This window comes from Panthera onca, chromosome C1 (genome assembly GCF_046562875.1).
Source record: "Panthera onca isolate mPanOnc1 chromosome C1, mPanOnc1 haplotype 2, whole genome shotgun sequence".
Classification (NCBI taxonomy): domain Eukaryota; kingdom Metazoa; phylum Chordata; class Mammalia; order Carnivora; family Felidae; genus Panthera; species Panthera onca.
In genome coordinates, this window is record NC_138346.1 from 34,609,337 (window position 1) to 34,632,176 (window position 22,840).

General features: G+C 42.2%; 1 protein-coding gene and 1 long non-coding RNA gene across 4 annotated transcripts in view; one reads left to right on the plus strand and one right to left on the minus strand.

The window, feature by feature from the left end:
• The first annotated feature begins 202 nt into the window (after positions 1 to 202).
• FLACC1 (flagellum associated containing coiled-coil domains 1) overlaps positions 203 to 22,840 on the plus strand; it is a 42,656-nt gene continuing 20,018 nt past the window's right edge. The window contains exons 1-6 of one of the 3 annotated variants that reach the window (XM_060622941.3): positions 203 to 964; positions 5,179 to 5,313; positions 8,569 to 8,707; positions 9,486 to 9,560; positions 21,073 to 21,121; positions 22,631 to 22,764. In XM_060622941.3, the coding sequence (XP_060478924.2) occupies positions 8,595 to 8,707; positions 9,486 to 9,560; positions 21,073 to 21,121; positions 22,631 to 22,764 (371 nt within the window). In that variant the 5' untranslated portion in view covers positions 203 to 964; positions 5,179 to 5,313; positions 8,569 to 8,594. The remainder of the gene's footprint in view (positions 965 to 5,178; positions 5,314 to 8,568; positions 8,708 to 9,485; positions 9,561 to 21,072; positions 21,122 to 22,630; positions 22,765 to 22,840) is intronic. The other 2 variants (XM_060622940.3, XM_060622943.3) reach the window with 2 other exon arrangements.
• LOC132671764 (uncharacterized) lies at positions 11,845 to 22,687 on the minus strand. The gene is made up of 3 exons (XR_009607247.3): positions 22,612 to 22,687; positions 19,656 to 19,890; positions 11,845 to 13,846 (listed from the first exon to the last, which is right to left on the minus strand). It is a non-coding gene; the product is annotated as an uncharacterized LOC132671764 (long non-coding RNA).

The following is a 22,840-nucleotide window of genomic DNA, read 5'->3' on the forward strand; positions in this document are numbered from 1 at the left end:
CTGAAATTCAAAGAAGAAACTGCCTACTTCAGAGTTTTAGGTTTCTGTAAGCAAATGACAGAAGAACATAAAATCCTCCTCCTGTCTAGCAACTACTGCCATAGGCCAATTAAGTTTAGGAGTGCAGTTTAATTCTATTTCCTCTGAAAGTATATCTTTTTTTTTTTAATAGGTTAAGCGTCCTACTTTTTTTTTTCTTTTTTTAACGTTTATTGAGAAACAGAGAGGGACAGAGCATGAGCATGGAAGGGGCAGAGAGAAGGTGAGACACAGAATCTGAAGCAGGCTCCACGCTCTGAGCTGTCAGCATATATCCCGACATGGGGCTTGAACTCACAAACCGCGAGATCATGACCTGAGCCTGAGTCAGACGCTTAACTGACGGAGCCACCCAGGTGCCCCCCTCTGAAAGTATATCTGAAGCATATTTTGTCTTGTGTCTTAGAGAATTTGTTAGCTGGCTGCTTCTCCAGCCTTCTTTTTAAGAGCTGAGTGCTTGAGCCAATGAGGTGCTGCCATTCTGTTTCCATAGCAATAAAAGAAACAAACCTTCACCTGCCATCTCCCAACCAAATCTCACAACTCAAGGCCCAAGTCAAGAGAGTCTGAATGAAAGGTTGACTTTCTCCTCTAGTTTGACTTTCATGGCAATACTGAAAGATTCAAACCGGACTGTCTTTAGAAGGAAAATTTGTGCTGACGCCCATTCAGCCTTTGTAAAAGCCTTTGACTGAATTCACTGCAAGTCTGTCTCTCTGCCCTACACGTACTGTGGATTTTGTTTTGGCATTTCAATCACTTGGAACAACCAAAGTCTCAAGTTCTGGAACTTCTGGATTTCATCTAAAATGAATGCTAATTTTATGGCGATGAGAAACAGTTTCTCTATAAAATTGTGATGTCTTTAAGACTCTTGACTTGGAAAAGGACCACATGGGAGAAACAAATCTTTGAGAAGTTCCAGGTAAGCTCTTTGGAAAAGTTTTATGTACTTTCTGTGTCTGGTTATTAGCACTAACCAGTGACCTTTCTGAAAGCTCAGCTGGCTCACTGGTGACTACAGTGTCACCAATTGACACATTCAGTCCCCTGAGCCTTAGGTAAAATCATCAAGGAGAAATACAGGAAAGGAAAAGAATAGGGAGAAAGAATCCTACATCACACATGGGTGTGCCTGCATAGATACACACACACACACACACACACACACACACACACACGCACACACACCCCTCTATAGTCTTAAAGCCTTACAATGCAACATCAAGCCACTTGTGGATACAGTAGACCTATGTATGCTGATACAGAAATAGCTACTAGATATCCTGTTATGTAAAAAGAGCAAATACATGGTGTAGTATGTAAAGTATACCTCTGGTTTATGTAAAAATTTTTTGAGATTTTATGTATAATATATGTATGTACATATATATTCATATTCATAGAACTTTTCTGCAAGTATACGCCTCAAAAAAGCCTGTTAACAGTGGTTTCCTCGTGGGAGAGTACTGGAAGTAGAGGGCTGATGTTTAGCTTGTATGTAGTCATTGAAATATTAAAATACTGCCATACTGGTTATATATACAGTTGAGCCTTGAACAACGCCAGGGGATAGGGGCACTGACCCCCCATGCAGTCAAAAATCCTGGTATAACTTTTGATTCCTCAAAAACATTACTAACAGCCTACTGTTGACCAGAAGCTTTACCCATAACATACGGTCAATTAAGATATATTTTTATCTTATATGTATTATATACTGTAGTCTCACTTTAATACCTTTCTCTTAATTTGTTTCGGTATCCTAGGCTACATGGTTCAGCTGCAAGTTTTTTCAAATTGTCACAAATCTCCAAAAGATTTTCCAATATATTTATTGAAAAAAATCAGCATGTAAGTGGACCTGCACAGTTCAAACTGTTTTTATTCAAGGATCGACTATATACATTTTCCAAGCCATTCAAATGTCCTCCTTGCCACCTTGGTTGCTCCAGCTCCTCCTCTGGTACCCCCAGACCTCCTCATGATTAGGCAACTAAAGGTTAATGCCTGGCACAAGGGTAGGAGTGGAGTCCTGCAGGACCCTGTTCCAGCCCTGTAGCCATGCCTTTTTTGACTGTTCAATAGCCATGTCTATACTAGTTGTTAAATATTTCGAATATTTATCCCTATAAGTGTTTGGAAGGAGAGGCCTGTACTTTTTAAAAGCAAAAGAATATACACCAAGGCATTGTTTACAATAGAAAAAAAAAAAGGCAATACCCAAATGTTCATCAATACAAACCTGGCTAAAAATATAAATGGATATGTTTGTAGGATAGAAATTCACACAACCATAATGATATAGAAATACATCTTAGACTTGTTTTATAGATTTGCCTTAAGTATAATTTGAATTATGGATTTGTTTTAAATTTGTTTAAAAATAATGTTATTAGAGGAATGGGCTGAGTATAGATGAGTAAGATTAGCCATAAATTGCTAATTTATGATGGGTGATGGGTAAGTTCATTATACTGTTTTCTCTACTTTTGTGCATTTAAAAAATTTCTCCACAGTAAACTTCAGTTTAAAAAAATGACAATATGTCAGGGTGCCTGTGTGACTCAATCAGTTAAGAGTCCAACTCTTGGTTTTGGTTCAGGTCATGATCTCACAGTTTGTGAGTTCAAGCTCCCCACCAGGCTCTGTGCTGGCAGTGTGGAGCCTGCTTGAGATTCTCTCTTTTTTTTTTTTTTTTTTTTTTTTTTGCTCTCTCTCCCTCCCCTGCTTTCTCTCTCTCACACACAAAAATAAACATTTTTTTAAATCTATAAAAAAAGATATCTCTACAGTTATTGACATTAAAAGAAGTTCATGCATATATAGAATGCATGTATAGTTTTTCCCATTATTTAAGTCTGTTTCTTTAGAGAGAATTTTAGAAGTTATTAACCAAAATATTTTCAATGGTCATCTCTGGGTGTTAGTACTTCAGATAATTTTTGCTCCCTTAGGCTTTCCTGTATTATTATTTTCTTTACAGTAAGCCCATTTCAATTTAACACACACACACAAATAAACTATTATCTCCAAATATTAGGGATAAAAGCTTCAGTATACAAAAAATCACTAGGGTTTATAATATTCCTAAACTCAGTTACCAGGTTTTGAGAACCTAATGTGTACAAGGCAGTGTGCTAAGAGCTTTTCTGACATGGCCTCATTTCTTGTGCATGACAGCCCAGTGAGGCATGAACTTCCATGTCCCCATTTTGCAAATGAGACTGAGACTCAGAAAAGTAAAAGTAAATGTCTTGAGGTCCCACAAGCAGTGGAGCAGAGGAGCTGTTATGCAAAATCAGGCCCACCTGACTCAAAAACACAAGGAAAATTTTAGTAAAGGATGTTGAGGGGGGCGCTTGGGTGGCTCAGTTGGTTAAGCATCCAACTCTTGATTTTGGCTCAGGTCAGGATCTCACGGTTTGTGAATTTGAGCCCCATGTCGGAGCCTGTTTGGAATTCTTTCTCTCCCTCTTTCCTTCCCCCATTTGCTCTCTCTCTCTCTCTCTCTCTCTCTCAAAATGAATAAACTTTAAAATAAAAAACAAATTAACAAAATTGGGAAGGGAGAAAAAAAACATAATCCTGATATTCTAGCCCAATTTTCACTTTTTATTATTTTCTAGCTTTTGTACATATAGGTACATACTTGTAATTGTATCCATTGCATATATACCACTTAATATCTTTGTTCTTAAGCATTTCTTCACGTTCTCACGGGCTTTAATCAGTTAAAATCTGTGTAAAACTCCATTACTCTTCAATAATTTACCAATCATTTTGTTTTTTAATTCTAATTTTTGATATTATCCATAACATTGTAACAGTGGTTACATTTTTGCAGTTTATCTGTGGATCTCCTTTCTCCTTGTTGACTCGGTCCCTGTGGTTACAGCCACTCACTTTATTAGGCAACAAATATTTATCAAGTACCCATTGTGGACAAGTCACTTTGCCAGGCTCCATGGGGACACAGAGAATGACATAGTGGAGTCCTGCCCTTCAAGAACCATACAGTCCGGTTGGGCAGGAAAGAAATTGAATAAAGAAGGCAGTTGCTGGGAGCTGGCCTCCTCAGACTCTCACTTCCTGTGCCAGGAACTCCCGCTAAGTCCTCCAAGTTCACGATTGGCCCCTGTCCTCGCAGAAAGCAGATACAAGGTCCAAAACACCTCTTGCTCTCACTGCATCCTCCTTTCAGACTCTCCCCTGAATCCTAGCCCCTGTGGCATCATCTTCTTGGCTAGGGCGCTCCACCCCAACTGCTTCCCTGACCCTGTCTCCCTGAGATCTCCTGACTAGGTCCCCATGCACAGCAGAATGCAGACAGTGACATATGGTAGCCTTGTCATCTGGTCTTTAGGCCTTCGCTCTTTACCCAGTCTCTTGGCCTCCTTTCTAGGAGGCCTCCTTTCTAGCCCTGACCTTAATGCCACCAGGCACCAGGACCCAGTCCATCCTGTACCTGCCTCCACCTGCACATCCTGTCTTTCTTCCAAGGCGGAGTCTCTGCACAGCTCACTCAGCTCCCTTTCTTTTTTTTTTTTTTAACTTGTTTTATTTATTTTTTTTTTAATTTACACCCAAATTAGTTAGCATATAGTGCAACGATGATTTCAGGAGTAGATACCTTAGTCCCCCTTACCCATTTAGCCCACTTCCCCTCCCACAACCCCTCCAGTAACCCTCAGTTTGTTCTCCATATTTATGAGACTCTTATGTTTTGTCCCCCTCCCTGTTTTTATATTATTTTTGTTTCCCTTCCCTTATGTTCATCTGTTGAGTGAAGTCATACGATTTTTGTCTTTCTCTGACTGACTAATTTCACTTAGTGTAATACCCTCCAGTTCCATCCACGTAGTTGCAAATGGCAAGATTTCATTCTTTTTGATTGCCGAGTAATATTCCATTGCATATATATACCACATCTTCTTTATCTATTCATCCCTCAATGGACATTTGGGCTCTTTCCATACTTTGGCTATTGTTGATAGTGCTGCTATAAACATGGGGGTGCATGTGTCCCTTCAAAACAGCACACCTGTATCCATTGGATAAATGCCTAGTAGTGCAATTGCTGGGTCATAGGGGAGTTCTGTTTTTCGTTTTTTGAGGAACCTCCATACTGTTTTCCAGAGTGGCTGCACCAGCTTACATTCCCAACTCAGCTCCCTTTCTGATGGCTACCCTCCTGACCACAAGTTCCCTAAGGGCACAGTGCAAGTGTTCCATATTCCCCAGCATCTAGCACAGTGCTCACAGCAAGCGTCTGTAAGTATTTTTGTTGTTAAATGAGCATTTACAGGTGGCCCAGGAATCACTTCACCTCTTTGAGTTTCAATTTCCTCATCTGTAAAATGGACTCAAGTTATGATTCCCTTTAGCTCTAAAATCATTAGGCCATATAACCGGGTTTCTCAAGTATCAGTCATGTTACAGAAAAACATTTGTTTCATTTTTCAGTTGATTCTTAACCAAATTTATTCTAGTATACTATTGGAAACCAGTCACTGACTTGGAAATTTGAGTGAACTCTGCTGTCATTGTAATCCTTCCATTGGTCTCTTGGTTCTCCTAACATTTTTTGTCATTGGTTTTTATTTTTTATCAAATAATCCACTGATAACATTTAAAATTTAAATTGTGTTCCAAGTTTATTAATGAAAAGTTAGAGTTTCTACCACCACCCCCCTGCCCCTCACTTCTCAGTTCTACTCTTCAGCATGCTCCTTAGTGGCAACTATTTTCAGCTCTTGTAACTATTTCTTTTGGAATTTAATGTCTGAATAATTGCCTTCACCCCATTTGTTAATTTTTCAGCTTTAGACATTGTTGACTTCCAGGTGTGGTAGATGAGGTTTTAGCACTTATATATCCTTCCTCCATTCCCTCCTCTGCTCTTCCAATTTAGTCACAATTAACTTTTTTAAAAGTAATTATCAAGTGTTTATATTAATATATATGAGAGTGTACCTTACTATAACTATGTTTACTTTCTCACATAATATTTTTTAACCCGGAGTCATTATATAATTTTTATTTTCTTAGGCTTCTACGTTTCTTTCTTTTTTTTTAGTGTTCATTTATTTATTTTGAGAGAGCGGGTGAGAACATGAGCAGGGGAGGGGCAGAGAGAGTGGGAGACAGAGAATCCCAAGCAGGCTCCATGCTGAGTGCAGAGCCTGACTCCAGGCTCCATCTCACAAACTGTGAGATCATGACCTGAGCTGAAATCAAGAGTTGAACACTTAACTGACTGAGCCACCCAGGCACCCCAGGTTTCTATGTTTCTATTAGTAATATCACCTCAATTGCTCTGTTTCCTATTACAACTGCTCTGTAACAAATTTAGTGGCTTAAAACAATAGCAATTTATTCTCTTACTAGTTCTGAAGTCAGATGTCTGAAATAGCTCTTACTGGGATAAAATCAAGGTGTTGGCAAGACTTGGTTCCTTCTGGAGGCTCTAGTAGAGAATCATTTCCTTGCCTTTTCCGGCTTCTAGAGGTGCTCACATTCCTTGGCTTGTGGCCTTTCCACGACCACTCCTACCTCCTTTTCCACCATCATATTCTCTTCTCTGACTCTTACCCTCCCTCTTATAAGGTTTATGATTACCTTGGGCCCACATAGATAATCTGGGATCATCTCCCTTCTCAAAACCATTAACTTAATCACAGCTGCAAGTCCTCTTATTGCACATATTTATAGGTTCCAGGGATGGGGGCATGGACATGTCTGGGGGGAGGGTGCATTATCTGCCTACTACGTGCTCCAACAGATCTGCCAGAGGTCTGTCAGTGTTGTCCAGTAATCCATCAGTTCCATGTCCTGAGTCTTTGGGGGCCTTCACTGTGGGAATTGGCCCCTTCTGGTTCATACCCATTTTGCAGGTGTGTAGGCCGCATCTTCCTATGGTGTGCTGATAGGGGGAGTTAGTGTGTCAAACTTGCATGGACAGCCCTTGTGCAATTCCATCTCCTTTCCCACTCTCCCTGTTCTTGTCAAATTAAACCTCTTTTAATCCTTGAATTAGGAAAAAAGCCAGTCCTTCCTCCTGTGTGTCTCCTTTGCTCTCTCATGACTACCATACCCATAGCACTTGTGACACCAGATGTGTGTGGGCTTTCCCCCCACCAAGCAATTCTCTGTAACACCAACTGGGTATCCTACAATTTACCTCAATTCTGACCCCCTCTACCTGGAGATAGCACCAGATACCACAGGTAAGTACTCAGTCCCACCTGACTGCACTCACCACCCCCACCAGAGATGCCAATCGCAAATTCAGGTTGTCATCTGTGTGTCTGACCCATAAGCTAGAAATCAGAGGTTTCTGTGACCCTTCCTTGGGTTAATTAACTTACCAGAACAGCTCACAGAACTCAGGAAAACAGTTACTTGCATTTACCAGTTTATTAAAAGATATGATAAAGGATACAGATGAGCAGCCAGATGAAGCAATACATATGGTGAGGTCTAGGAGGGTCCTGAGCATAGGAGCTTCTGTCCTCATGGAGTCAGGGTGTGTCATCCCCCTGAGTGTGGATGTCTTTGCCAACCCCAAATTCACTGAATCCCATACTGCTGGGAGTTTTATGGAGGCTTCCTCATGGTATGATCAGTTATTAACTCCATTTCCAGCCCCTCTCCCCTCCTGGGAAGATAGGGACAGGGGCTGAGGCTGATATCTCCAAGTTTTTAAACATGTCTTGGTTTTTCTGGTGACCAGCCTCCATCCCAGAGCCCACCCACAGTTGCCTCATTAGAACAGCAGATGTTCCTAGTGCTCTTATCACTTAGGGATTCACAAGGTTTTCAGGAGCCCTGTGTCAGGAACTGGGGGCAGAGACCAATATATTTTTTCCACTATCTCACAATCCTGTACTATCATTTTTGTGGGGTTCTGGAAAATAAAGAAACAAATGTGGTCAAGTTTCCACGTTTATCCGATAGTTGTTGTCTTTCACGCAGACCTTTGTAATAGGGATTTTTTGGTTTTGTTTTCATGGAGCTAAGAAGGAAGGATTTTGATCTATAATTCGGGCAGGTGAACAGGGATGAAATTGAGACATTCACTTGCACTGTAATTTGAGTAACAGAGTTAATTTTCCAGGAAGTTCTGTGCAAGATCTACTGTAGGGATTTCTCCTCATTTCAGTGAGAGCTAATGTGGCCTGATGGAAGAAGGGCCTAGGAGATTTTTGCTACCCCTGTGATCTTTCTGAACCTCAGTATCCTCATCTGTAAAATTGAGACAACAATAATTGATCACTTATTGTGTGCTTGGATCACAGTACGCACTCAGTGGTGACAAATTTTAAATCGCTTTCAAGTCAAGTCCACTGGGTGCCAAGGAGTGAGATGTTATTCTATAGTCAAGACCCTGCACCAGATCAACAGCTCCCAGAATTTACCATGTGTGCTTTGGGCTTTTGCTGGGTCCTTCCTAATTTGTCTCTTAAGTATCATTGCTTTGACTCTGAATGGTGTAACTCTCTGATGTTACTTTCCCACTTCAACCAGGACCTCCTGATCTAGCAGCTCCTGCCATGTACCCCAACCCTCTCATCTACTGTACCTGCTGGGACCCTTGGAACTTGGGACCACGGAAGCTAATCAAGACCCCTCAGCCACCAAGCAAGACCTCCACAGGGAAGCCCAAGTAAGGATTATATGGATGGAGTAGAACATGGGCCCTTGAATTCCATTTGCAGCCTTCTTTCTCTTCAATATATCCAAATAGTCAACTAGGCAACAAAATCCCAAGAAGGCCAGAAAGCCTAGCTTTACGCAGCTTTCCCAGCCAGCCTGTTGGCAGCACATTGCTCTTGCCAGTCCTGCTTAGACTCAGTGTCATTTTAAATGAGGAAGTCTCAGGGGTGCCTGGGTGGCTCACTTGTTTAAGCATCCAACTCTTGATTTTGGCTCAGGTCATGATCTCACAGTTTGTGGGTTTGAGCCCCACATCAGACTCTGTGCTGACAGTATGGAGCCTGCTTGGAATTCTCTGTCTCTCCATCTCTCTCTGCCCCTTCCTGCACCTCTCTCGAAAGAAAGAAAGAAAGAAAGAAAGAAAGAAAGAAAGAAAGAAAGAAAGAATAAAAGAAGTGAATGAATAATAAAAATAAATGAGAATATCTCAGAGTTTGTGCAGCAGGGAAAGGTCAGCTTCCAAAGAGAGGACCTGATAGCCCCCCTCGGGAGAAAAAGAGCTTTGGGCTCTGGGGGACAAGCTGCCAACCCAGGGTCCCCTGGGAAATGAACCTTCTCAAGTCTTCTTCTAGAGACTCCCCAAGACCTTCCTGGCTTTAAAGATTTCAGCAGTCAGAGCATGTATTCCCATTTTGGGGTCATGATGGGCATCTACCTAATCTGGGAATGCTAAAACAGGTTTCTGAATTTCTAATTTTCTCTTTTTTGTTATTATTTTGCACTTTCAGGCTAACTCCTCTTCCTTCAGCTGCAAAAAAACAAAATTGTGTCCAACCCACAGCAAAACCTGTTGTTGCCCCAAAGTAAGTATTTTTATGTTCATGGGGAAGGAATTACCAGAACCTACAATGATTTCCCCCAAACCTCAGATCCTGCATGCAAATTGTGTGGTGCTCTGCACCCACTTTCAAAGTCACAACAAATAAGTTCTCAATTAGGGCTGCCCCTGACAGCCACTATTTCCTGCCCTAAAAGGGAACAATACATGATGCATGTCATAGGCAAAGAGCCTTGGGGAAACTCCCAGGCATTTATGGTGGTGGCTTACCTTTTTACTGATTACTGTTCTATGTCTAAGTTTTTTGGTAGATGGCAGCTCTATTTTTATTCATAAATTAAATTTTTATCCATATTAAGCTTAGAAGTATAACTTAGTTTAGGCATGTGCATGTATCTTTGTATTCAACTTATTTGGAAAATATTTATTGAGCCCCTACTATTTGTTTGGCATTATTTCAGGTGCCAGGAGACAGCAGTGAACACAGAAGAGTCCCTGCTCCTAGAGCTTACATTCTAGGGGGGAAATGACCATAAAGAAGTTAATACATCCCAGTGCATCCCAGTGCTATGTAGAATATAACACAGGCAAAGGGAGGAGGGGATAGTGAAGGCAGGGTTGTTATTTTCTATGGGTATTTCAGGGAAAATCCTTATGTAAAGGGGACAGCAGGAGCCTGCTGATATCTGAGACTAGCACTCCTGGCAGAAGGAACAGCAAATACAAATTCCCCCTGAGTGGGAACCTGCTTGGCACATTTGGTCTTTTCCAGGAAAGCAAAGAGGCCCACGTGGCAGGAGTGGAGGATGTGAGCAGAGAATGGGGAGAGGTGAGGTCAGAGAAGTAGCAGAGATGATGAATGTAGTTGGCAGAATAATGGCCCCCCAAAGATACATCCTAATCTCTGGAAACTATGATTCTGTTCTATTACTCATCAAGGGGGAATTAAGGTTGTAGATAGAATTATGCTTGCTAATCAGGGGACGTTGATATGGACAGATCATCCTGAATTATTGGATGGGCCCAGTGTAATCACAAAGGTCTTTATTCATGAAAGAAGAGATGTGACAATTGAAGCTGAGTGATACAGTTGTTGGCTTTGATGGAGAAAAAAATGCCGCTACAAACACAGGAAGCTTCTAGGAGCAGGAAAGTCAAGAAAACAGATATTCCTGTGGAGCCTCCAGGAGAAATATCACCCTGCCAACACCTTAATTTTTTAGCTCAGTGAGACCCATTTCAGACTTTGACCTCTAGAACTGTAAGATAATGAGTTGGTTTTGTGTTAAGCCACTGAGCTTGTAGTAATTCGTTACAGCAGCAATAGGAAACTCATACAGTAAAGCTTGCTACCAGTATAAGGACTTTGGCTTTTACTTTGAAAGAGACAGCCTATAGGGCTGCCATAACAAAACAAACAAACAAACAACAACAACAAAAAAAAAAAAACAGAAAAAAACACAGACGCTGTGGCTTAAGCAACAGAAATTTATTTTCTCACAGTTCTAGAGACTAAAATTCAAGACCAAGGTGCCCACAGTGTTGGTTTCCTCTCAGGACTCTCCCTGGCTTGCAGATGGCCACCTACTTTCTGCTCCTTCACATGGTCTTTTCTTTGTGTATGCACATCCCTGGTGTCTCTCTGTGTGTCCTCTCTCTCTTATAAGGACACTAGTAAGGTTGGATTAGTGCCCACTATAATGGCCTCATTTTAACTTAATCCCCCTATAAGGCTCTGTCTTCAATACTGTCACATTCTGAGGTACTGGGAGTTAGGGCTTCAACATATAAATGTTGGGGGGACATAATTTAGCCCATAAGAGATTGGAAGCCATCAGAGGGTTCTGAGAAGAGTGACATGATCCAACTGCATTTGGAAATGACTAATCTTTTTTTTTTTAATTTTTTAATGTTTATTTACTTATTTTGAGAGAGAGAGAGAGCATGAGCAGGGGAGGGACAGAGAAAGAAGAGAGAGAGAACCCAAGTAGGTTTCACGCTGTCAGCACAGAGCCCTGTGCTGGGCTCAATCCCACAAACTGTGAGATCATGACCTGAGCCAAAATCAAGAGTCAGATGCTTAACCAACTGAGCCACCTGACACTCCAAAAGGATGAATCTGGCTACTGCATTGAGAATGGACTACAGTGACCAAGGGTAGAAGCAGAGTCTAGTTAAGATGTAATAGTAAGGACCCAAGCAAGAGAAGATGGTGCTTTGACCTGGTAGAAATAGCAGAGGTGGTGAGGAGTGGTCCCATTTGGGATATATTCTGAAGGTAGAAACCGGTAGGATCTGCTAATGGGTTGGGTGTTAAGTATGAGAACAAAACAAAAGAGGGGTCAAGGATGGCTTCAAGATTTGGAGCTGAGCAACAGGAAGGATGGAATTTCCATTTTCTGCGATTGGGGCAGACTGTGGGGGGAGGTACACATTTCTCAGGAGCTGAGCATAGGAAGTCCAAGATGCTTCTTACTATCAAGTGGCAATGTCAAGTAAGCAGTTGGATAAGTGGGTCTGAGAGACAGCTCTGGGCTGCAGATATACATTTGACAGTCGTTGGCATATACATGATACTTAGAGCCCTCAGATCAGATGAGATCTCCAAGACAGGGAGTAGAGCCAGAGGTAGGAAGAGGCAGGAGAACAGAGACCCAGAGCACTCCAATGTTGAGAGGTTGGAGAAACCCCGAAAAGGAGATTGACAGGGAGTGGTCAGTGAGGTAGATGACAAATCATCTACCTGGTATCCTGGAAGGAAAATGACAAAAATGTTCCAAGAAGGAGGATTCTGATTATCTGTGTCAACCACTGCTGATAAGTAATTAGATGAGGGCTGAGAAATACTGTTGAGTTTAAGTGGCCTGTGGGTCATCAGTGACATGAAGAGCATTGTGTCAATGGTAGTGGTGATAAAGCCTGATTGGAGTGGGATCCATTCATAACAAGGGATCTGTTGAATGGCTGTGTAGGTGAAACAGTTCCTTAGTGCCTGCCTTCTGTATGACAGCACACTGCTGGCATGATCACACCTGTGGGTCTTATCTGACCCATATTAATGGTCAAGCTCAAGGTCTCAGTCTCCCAGTACCTCTTATTGGGAGCAACATCACTCACACCACAGCTTCCCTCTGCCCGACAATTAGCCCCTGCTAACACTGTCCTAGTCTTTTGCAATATGGTGAGGAACACTTTGTGGGTACTTTTATTATTTTTTTTATTTTTATTTTTTTTAATGTTTATTTATTTTTGAGAAAGCGCTAGCAGGAAAGGGTCAGAGAGAGAGAGACAAACAGAGACAGAATCTGAATTAGGCTCCAGGCTCTGAGCTGTTAGCACACAGCCTGATGCAGGGCTTGAACTCACGAACCATGAAATCATGACCTGAGCCAAAGTCGGAGGCTCAACCTACTGAGCCACCTGGGACCCCTACAATTCAAAGACCTGTTCATTGTATTTATAACTTTCCAGTGAGACCCTACTGGGACTCCACATCACCCAGTCTCTATGTCCTATTGAGTCAGCACTGACTGAGGCTGGGAAACGGAGCAGCTGGGATGGCCTCACCATCAGGAAGGGTATCGGGTAGATACTGATACGACCCACAAATGGGGACGTGAAGAATCTGTTCACCAGCCAACTGTTAACTTGGGCCTCCAGTCACAAACATACGGCCTCTGTGAATTACATCCTTTTTGTGAATCCTCTTATTCTTTTGCAAACATACAATGTACTTTTTGTTATTTCGAAAGTCTTAATTCTTAAATATGAACTACAACATAACTATTTTAGCCATGTTTGGGTAACTTTTTTTTTTTTAATTTCTCAGAAGCCTTGAAAAATGGCAGTAGGCCCAGTGCTCTCAACTCCTGGGAGACACGGTTGGCAAATTGCTTTATCTGCAATTCTTTGTAGCACTTAACTTTTTCTTCTTCTAATTTCAGTATTTATGTGCCTCTATTTTTCTCAAATAAAAAGCATCACATCTCATTCCATTTCTCTTAGTATGGAGCACTGTGGTTTGCATCCATTAACCACTCATTGAATTCATTAAATGAGAAAATGTGAAGTGCTTTGACTGACGTCAATGAAGTATCAAACTTTGGTTAGTGTAATCAGAGTAATCTGAGTAGGTTGACAAGGGAAAAAAGAGTCAAGGAGAATCATCCTGGATCAACCATACCTTTTACTTTTCAGAGAGAGAAATACAATTCCAACAAAATTAGTACCCAGGGGAGCTGCACTCTGACCCTTGGAGCAGTTCAGAGGTGAATGCAGTACTGTGGAAGGTCTCCGTTTGCTCAAGGAGATCTACGAAGAACAAAAAAAGACATAAGCTTAAATCCATGGCCAGCTTTTTTTTTTTTCAATATATGAAATTTATTGTCAAAATGGTTTCCATACAACACCCAGTGCTCATCCCAAAAGGTGTCCTCCTCAATACCCATCACCCACCCTCCCCTCCCTCCCACCCCCCATCAACCCTCAGTTTGTTCTCAGTTTTTAAGAGTCTCTCATGGTTTGGCTCTCTCCCACTCTACCTCTTTTTTTTTTTCCTTCCCCTCCCCCATGGGTTTCTGTTAAGTTTCTCAGGATCCACATAAGAGTGAAACCATATGGTATCTGTCTTTCTCTGTATGGCTTATTTCACTTAGTATTACACTCTCCAGTTCCATCCACGTTGCTACAAAGGGCCATATTTCATTCTTTCTCATTGCCCTGTAGTACTCCATTGTGTATATAAACCACAATTTCTTTATCGATTCATCAGTTGATGGACATATAGGCTCTTTCCATCATTTGGCTATTGTTGAGAGTGCTTCTATAAACATTGGGGTACAAGTGCCCCTATGCATCAGTACTCCTGTATCCCTTGGGTAAATTCCTAGCAGTGCTATTGCTGGGTCATAGGGTAGGTCTATTTTTAATTTTCTGAGGAACCTCCACACTGTTTCCCAGAGTGGCTGCACCAATTTGCATTCCCACCAACAGTGCAAGAGGGTTCCCATTTCTCCACATCCTCTCCAGCATCTATAGTCTCCTGATTTGTTCATTTTGGCCACTCTGACTGGCGTGAGGTGATATCTGAGTGTGGTTTTGACTTGTATTTCCCTGATAAGGAGCGACGTTGAGCATCTTTTCATGTGCATGCTGGCCATCCGGATGTCTTCTTTAGAGAAGTGTCTATTCACGTTTTCTGCCCATTTCTTCACTGGGTTATTTGTTTTTCGGGTGTGGAGTTTGGTGAGCTCTTTATAGATTTTGGATACTAGCCCTTTGTCCGATATGTCATTTGCAAATATCTTTTCCCATTCTGTTGATTGCCTTTTAGTTTTGTTGGTTGTTTCCTTTGCTGTGCAGAAGCTTTTTATCTTCATAAGGTCCCAGTACTTCATTTTTGCTTTTAATTCCCTTGCCTTTGGGGATGTGTCAAGTAAGAGATTGCTACGACTGAGGTCAGAGAGGTCTTTTCCTGCTTTCTCCTCTAGGGTTTTGATGGTTTCCTGTCTCACATTCAGGTCCTTTATCCATTTTGAGTTTATTTTTGTGAATGGTGTGAGAAAGTGGTCTAGTTTCAACCTTCTGCATGTTGCTGTCCAGTTCTCCCAGCACCATTTGTTAAAGAGACTGTCTTTTTTCCATTGGATGTTCTTTCCTGCTTTGTCAAAGATGAGTTGGCCATACGTTTGTGGGTCTAGTTCTGGGGTTTCTATTCTATTCCATTGGTCTATGTGTCTGTTTTTGTGCCAATACCATGCTGTCTTGATGATGACAGCTTTGTGGTAGAGGCTAAAGTCTGGGATTGTGATGCCTCCTGCTTTGGTCTTCTTCTTCAAAATTACTTTGGCTATTCGGGGCCTTTTGTGGTTCCATATGAATTTTAGGATTGCTTGTTCTAGTTTCGAGAAGAATGCTGGTGCAATTTTGATTGGGATTGCATTGAATGTATAGATAGCTTTGGGTAGTATTGACATTTTGACAATAGTTATTCTTCCAATCCATGAGCAGGGAATGTCTTTCCATTTCTTTATGTCTTCTTCAATTACCTTCATAAGTTTTCTATAGTTTTCAGCATACAGATCTTTTACATCTTTGGTTAGATTTATCCCTAGGTGTTTTATGCCTCTTGGTGCAATTGTGAATGGGATCAGTTTCTTTATTTGTCTTTCTGTTGCTTCATTATTAGTGTATAAGAATGCAACTGATTTCTGTACATTGATTTTGTATCCTGCAACTTTGCTAAATTCATGTGTCAGTTCTAGCAGACTTTTGGTGGAGTCTATCGGATTTTCCATGTATAATATCATGTCATCTGCAAAAAGTGAAAGCTTGACTTCATCTTTGCCAATTTTGATGCCTTTGATTTCCTTTTGTTGTCTGATGGCTGATGCTAGAACTTCCAACCCTATGTTAAACAACAGCGGTGAGAGTGGGCATCCCTGTCGTGTTCCTGATCTCAGGGAAAAAGCTCTCAGTTTTTCCCCATTGAGGATGATGTTAGCTCTGGGCTTTTCATAAATGGCTTTTATGATCTTTAAGTACGTTCCTTCTATCCCGACTTTCTCAAGGGTTTTTATTAAGAAAGGGTGCTGGATTTTGTCAAAGGCCTTTTCTGCATCGATTGACAGGATCATATGGTTCTTATCTTTTCTTTTATTAATGTGATGTATCACGTTGATTGATTTGTGAATGTTGAACCAGCCCTGCAGCCCAGGAATGAATCCCACTTGATCATGGTGAATAATTCTTCTTATATGCTGTTGAATTCGATTTGCTAGTATCTTATTGAGAATTTTTGCATCCATATTCATCATGGATATTGGCCTGTAGTTCTCTTTTTTTACTGGGTCTCTGTCTGGCTTGGGAATCAAAGTAATGCTGGCTTCATAGAATGAGTCTGGAAGTTTTCCTTCCCTTTCTATTTTTTGGAACAGCTTGAGAAGGATAGGTATTATCTCTGCTTTAAATGTCTGGTAGAACTCCCCTGGGAAGCCATCTGGTCCTGGACTCTCATTTGTTGGGAGATTTTTGATAACCGATTCAATTTCTTTGCTGGTTATGGGTCTGTTCAAGCTTTCTATTTCCTCCTGATCGAGTTTTGGAAGAGTGTGGGTGTTTAGGAATTTGTCCATTTCTTCCAGGTTGTCCAATTTGTTGGCATATAATTTTTCATAGTATTCCCTGATAATTGTTTGTATCTCCGAGGGATTGGTTGTAATAATTCCATTTTCATTCATGATTTTATCTATTTGGGTCATCTCCCTTTTCTTTTTGAGAAGCCTGGCTAGAGGTTTGTCAACTTTGTTTATTTTTTCAAAAAACCAACTCTTGGTTTCGTTGATCTGCTCTACAGTTTTTTTAGATTCTATATTGTTTATTTCTGCTCTGATCTTTATTATTTCTCTTCTTCTGCTGGGTTTAGGCTACCTTTGCTGTTCTGCTTCTATTTCCTTTAGGTGTGCTGTTAGATTTTGTATTTGGGATTTTTCTTATTTCTTGAGATAGGCCTGGATTGCAATGTATTTTCCTCTCAGGACTGCCTTCGCTGTGTCCCAAAGCATTTGGATTGTTGTATTTTCATTTTCGTTTGTTTCCATATATTTTTTAATTTCTTCTCTAATTGCCTGGTTGACCCACTCATTCTTTAGTAGGGTGTTCTTTAACCTCCATGCTTTTGAAGGTTTTCCAGACTTTTTCCTGTGGTTGATTTCAAGCTTCATAGCATTGTGGTCTGAAAGTATGCATGGTATAATTTCAATCCTTGTATACTTATGAAGGGCTGTTTTGTGACCCAGTATATGATCTATCTTGGAGAATGTTCCATGTGCACTCGAGAAGAAAGTATATTCTGTTGCTTTGGGATGCAGAGTTCTAAATATATCTGTCAAGTCCATCTGATCCCATGTATCATTCAGGGCCCTTGTTTCTTTATTGATCCTGTGTCTAGATGATCTATCCATTTCTGTAAGTGGGATGTTAAAGTCCCCTGCAATGACCACATTCTTATCAATAAGGTTGCTTATGTTTATGAGTAATTGTTTTATATATTTGGGGGCTCCCATATTCGGCACATAGACATTTATAACTGTTAGCTCTTCCTGATGGATAGACCCTGTAATTATTATATAATGCCCTTCTTCATCTCTTGTTACAGCCTTTAATTTAAAGTCTAGTTTGTCTGATATAAGTATGGCTACTCCAGCTTTCTTTTGGCTTCCAGTAGCATGATAAATAGTTCTCCATCCCCTCACTCTCAATCTAAAGGTGTCCTTAGGTCTAAAATGAGTCTCTTGTAGACAGCAAATAGATGGGTCTTGTTTTTTTATCCATTCTGATACCCTATGTCTTTTGGTTGGTACATTTAGTCCATTTACATTCAGTGTTATTATAGAAAGATACGGGTTTAGAGTCATTGTGATGTCTGTATGTTTTATGCTTGTAGCGATGTCTCTGGTACTTTGTCTCACAGGATTCCCCTTAGGATCTCTTGTAGGGCTGGTTTAGTGGTGATGAGTTCCTTCAGTTTTTGTTTGTTTGGGAAGACCTTTATCTCTCCTTCTATTCTAAATGACAGACTTGCTGGATAAAGGATTCTCGGCTGCATATTTTTTCTGGTCATCACATTGAAGATCTCCTACCATGACTTTCTGGCCTGCCAAGTTTCAAAAGAGAGATCAGTCACAAGTCTTATAGGTCTCCCTTTATAAGTTAGGGCACGTTTATCCCTTGCTGCTTTCAGAATTTTCTCTTTATCCTTGTATTTTGCCAGTTTCACTATGATATGTCGTGCAGAAGATCGATTCAAGTTATGTCTGAAGGGGGTTCTCTGTGCCTCTTGGATTTCAGTGCCTTTTTCCTTCCCCCGTTCAGGGAAGTTCTCAGCTCTGATTTCTTCAAGTACACCTTCAGCACCTTTCCCTCTCTCTTCCTCCTCTGGGATACCAATTATGCGTATATTATTTCTTTTTAGTGTATCACTTAGTTCTCTAATTTTCCCCTCATACTCCTGGATTTTTTTATCCTTCTTTTTCTCAGCTTCCTCTTTTTCCATAATTTTATCTTCTAGTTCACCTATTCTCTCCTCTGCCTCTTCAATCCGAGCCGTGGACGTTTCCATTTTATTTTGCATCTCGTTTAAAGAGTTTTTCAGCTCCTCCTGACTATTCCTTAGTCCCTTGATCTCTGTAGCAAGAGATTCTCTGCTGTCCTCTATACTATTTTCAAGCCCAGCGATTAATTTTATGACTATTATTCTAAATTCACTTTCTGTTATATTATTTAAATCCTTTTTGATCAGTTCATTAGCTGTTGTTATTTCCTGGAGATTCTTTTGAGGGGAATTCTTCCGTTTGGTCATTTTGGATAGTCCCTGGAGTGGTGGGGACCTGCAGGGCACTTCCCCTGTGCTGTGGTGTATAACTGGAGTTGGTGGGTGGGGCCGCAGTCAGACCTGATGTCTGCCCCCAGCCCACTGCTGGGGCCACAGTCTGACTGGTGTGTGCCTTCTCTTCCCCTCTCCTAGGGGCAGGATTCACTGTGGGGTGGCGTGGCCCGTCTGGGCTACTTGCACACTGCCAGGCTTGTGGTGCTGGGGATCTGGTGTATTAGCTGGGGTGGGTAGGCAAGGTGCACGGGGGCAGGAGGGGAAGGCTTAGCTAGCTTCTCCTTAGGTGATCCACTTCAGGAGGGGCCCTGTGGCAGTGGGAGGGAGTCAGACCCGCTGCCGGAGGGGTGGCTCCACAGAAGCACCACGTTGGGTGTTTGCGGGGAGCAAGCAAGTTCCCTGGCAGGAAGTAATTCCCTTTGGGATTTTGGCTGGGGGATGGGTGAGGGAGATGGCGCTGGCGAGCGCCTTTGTTCCCTGCCAAACTGAGCTCTGTCCTCCGGGGGCTCAGCAACTCTCCCTCCCGTTGTCCTCCAGCCTTCCCGCTTTCCGAGCAGAGCTGTTAACTTATGACCTCCCAGATGCTAAGTCCCGCTTGCTGTTGGAACACACTCCATCCGGCCCCTCTGCTTTTGCAAGCCAGACTTGGGGGCTCTGCTTGTCCGGCTGGCCGCCCCTCCGCCCCGGCTCCCTCCCGCCAGTCCGTGGAGCGCACCGCCTCACCACCCTTCCTACCCTCTTCCGTGGGCCTCTCATCTGCGCTTGGCTCTGGAGACTCCGTTCTGCTAATCCTCTGGCGGTTTTCTGGGTTATTTAGGCAGGTGTAGGTGGAATCTAAGTGATCAGCAGGACGCACGGTGAGCCCAGCGTCCTCCTATGCCTCCATCTTCCTCTCTGTCTCCATGGCCAGCTTTTTAAAGAGATCCAGGCTACTCAGTGATTTCCCCACCACCGCCACCCCAAGGCTTTCCTAAATTCAGAGAAAGTAAACAAAATTAGCATTGTAAAGAGTTCCTGGTTTATGAATGGGAGCATATGGTTGCTATGAACTGAGTTGTATTTTAAGTGGTTTTAAATCTTTTCAATTACATATGAGTCCCATTGTATTATCAAAGTATACGGTGCACTCATGTCTGTTTTTTAACACACGGAGTCATGTTTTCACCAGTTAAAATAATAGTATCTACAGTAGCCAAATCCTTGGGCTAGTTTTCTCAAGGGAGTCTTCAGTGCCTCTCTGGAGGCCTCATTTGGGGGGTGGGAGATGTGGGATCAAAACCAGACTTTATTAGCCAAGGTAGAACTGCCTCCACCAAGAAAAATCCTCTCAACCCCACACGCCCATACCCAGCTGACTTTGGAACAGTCTCACCCTGGTAACCACTCCACCACCCCTAAAGATATTGTGGTTATTTTGATCATAGGGAAAATGGAACTCCTAGATCAGTTTTGGTTGTTTCTCTTCACAGCAGTTGGCCTGATTGTATGTATATGGGTGTGAGTGTTTGCTGAAGCAGAGGGAAAATGCCCTAGCTTCATATACCTAAGCCTAACTAGTCTTGTTGTCAGCACATCAGAAACTGGTTACTCTTATTCCAATCTTTCAACTTTCCAGGTGAGGTCCCTTACAAATATGCTTGATATTTGGATACCTGATATGTTCACATTTCTACACCTGAAAACAACAACTAATTGTGACCAAGATTAACCATTTACTTATCCTGAATTTATGATACTGACCATTTCAGGTCCCATATCACTAATTTCTGGTGCAAATAAGAAAGGATTTTGTGCAGACAACGTAAATGTCACTAGTGTGTTCATTTGAGATTATGCACCATAGGAGAGCCCTTTGGATTCTCAGGCCAAGTCTCTTGACCCTTATTTTAGGAGTGGTTCTAATAGGCATGATAGTCAACTCCCCACTTTTTTACTTCCTGCCTTTTTATCACAATCTGTATACCAATGATCTCGGGACCATTGAACATTCCTTAGTTCCTGAGTAGAATATTTCAGAGCTGAAAGGGGCCTCAGAGATCATCCCGGTAATGTCACTTTTTACAGATGAGCAATGGGGATCAGGGAGCAGCTTCTAAGCTTTGAACTTCTCTTTGCTCCCTGGTTGCTTTCTGAGCACGTCTTTCTCTTGCAGAGGGAAACTCCATTTAGGAAAACAAGAGGAGAGCAATAAACCACCTTATGTGAGTAAAAACATGAAGGGGGCAGCGGGACTAACATTTACTGAGTGCCTACTTTGTGCAAGCACAGGCCTTTTACATGTATGTACCTCATTGGATCTTTGCAATGATCCTATGAGGAGGGGCTATCGTTGCACATAGCGTAACTGGTAAGTGGCAGAAAAAGGACTTTAACTCAGCTGAGCCAGACCTCAGAGAGGGCATGTAATTGCCACTCTCTACTGCCTTGTGCATGGCAAGAAGACTGTGCCAAGGAAACCAGACACTGACCACCAGTCCAGGCTAGGGTACAGCTCATGCCCATGTGCCAGAAACCCCCCACTGTCACACTGGGGAACCCACAAATGCTAGGGCAGGGACAACAGAGGAAGGGAGCTGGGCCAGGACCACACTGGAGAAAGAGATGGGAACTAAACCCAGGAAGATCTCAATAGCTGCCTAGGAGTTTGGGCCTAATCATTCTGGTGTCTGGGAACCTTCATGGGTCTGACACAGGCACAGTACCAGGTAAGATTTACATTCTAGAAAAAACATTGTCTGATGGGATAATACTGGTGCTTTTTACTATGGGATTTTTATCTATTTTCTTTTTTTCCCCTTAAACAAGGATCATGCATTTCCATAACAGTCAGGAAAAAAAAACAAAAATGTTATTGCCCTCCAGACAGAGAGGATGATGAACTTTAGGGGAGCCAGAATGAAGGCAGGGAGGCCAGCTGGGCAGGTATGGCCAAAGCCGAAGAGAAAGAGGAGGATGGCCTTAGGCTGTTCCAGGGGCAGGAGTGTGGGGAGGAGAAGACGAAGCTGGGGTACAATTAGGCAATAACAATGACAGGACTTGTGTTGCCTTAGGGGTGTCCTACACAACTCTAGAAGGCACAATCTTATCCTGGTCTATGCAGGCTGGTAGCCCTGCCAGATTTCTGACTTGGATCTAGTGGGGAATAGAGGAAGAACTGACTAAAATAGATGTGTTTGTTTTCATAACCGTGCTAGATAGACACTTTCTTCTGTTATTTTGGCTTTCCCCATAAAAGCCCTTTGAGGAAGAGTTATCCTAATTTTCTAATGAGGAAACTGAGGCACACAGATATTGAATAACTATAGTTGGTGGCAGAGCCAGCATTTGAACTCAGGCCTGTCTAATTCCCAGAACTTAGCAATTTCCATGGTGTCTGACTGCCTTCTGGCTTCTGGCCGTGTGGAGAATGCAGATGAGGTGCAGGGCTTGGGGCTGAGTGCCGAGTGAAGTGTCAGCATTTAGGGTTGAGCTTGAGAGGTCTTTGGGAACATCCAGGAACCATTTGTCTTGAGACCAGATCTCAGGAGAGAAATCTGGGCTGGAGTATGAGGGTGAGTGGTAACTGGGGAATGCACAGGAGGGACTTGGGCTCTGGGATCCCACCTCATGTCTCTGTGTCTAAGATGTGAGTAGCACTCTAGTGGAAGATTTGGACGAATCTCTGCACTCCAAGTCTGCAATATTATCTTACCTTCCACCTTGATGCCCAGGAAGTGATAAACGTGTCACCTGGTTATCACCTCATTCGAAATAGGGAGCAGATTTCCATCACCTTGGGAGATGAAATGTTTGATAAGAGAAAGCGGTCGCAATCAGAGATCATGGACAGAGTCCAGATTTCCAGGTAATGCCCTTGGACCTATATCCAGCTCCTCAGAGCTATCCCTATTGGGCTTGGCCTGGCCTCAAGGAGAAGCTCC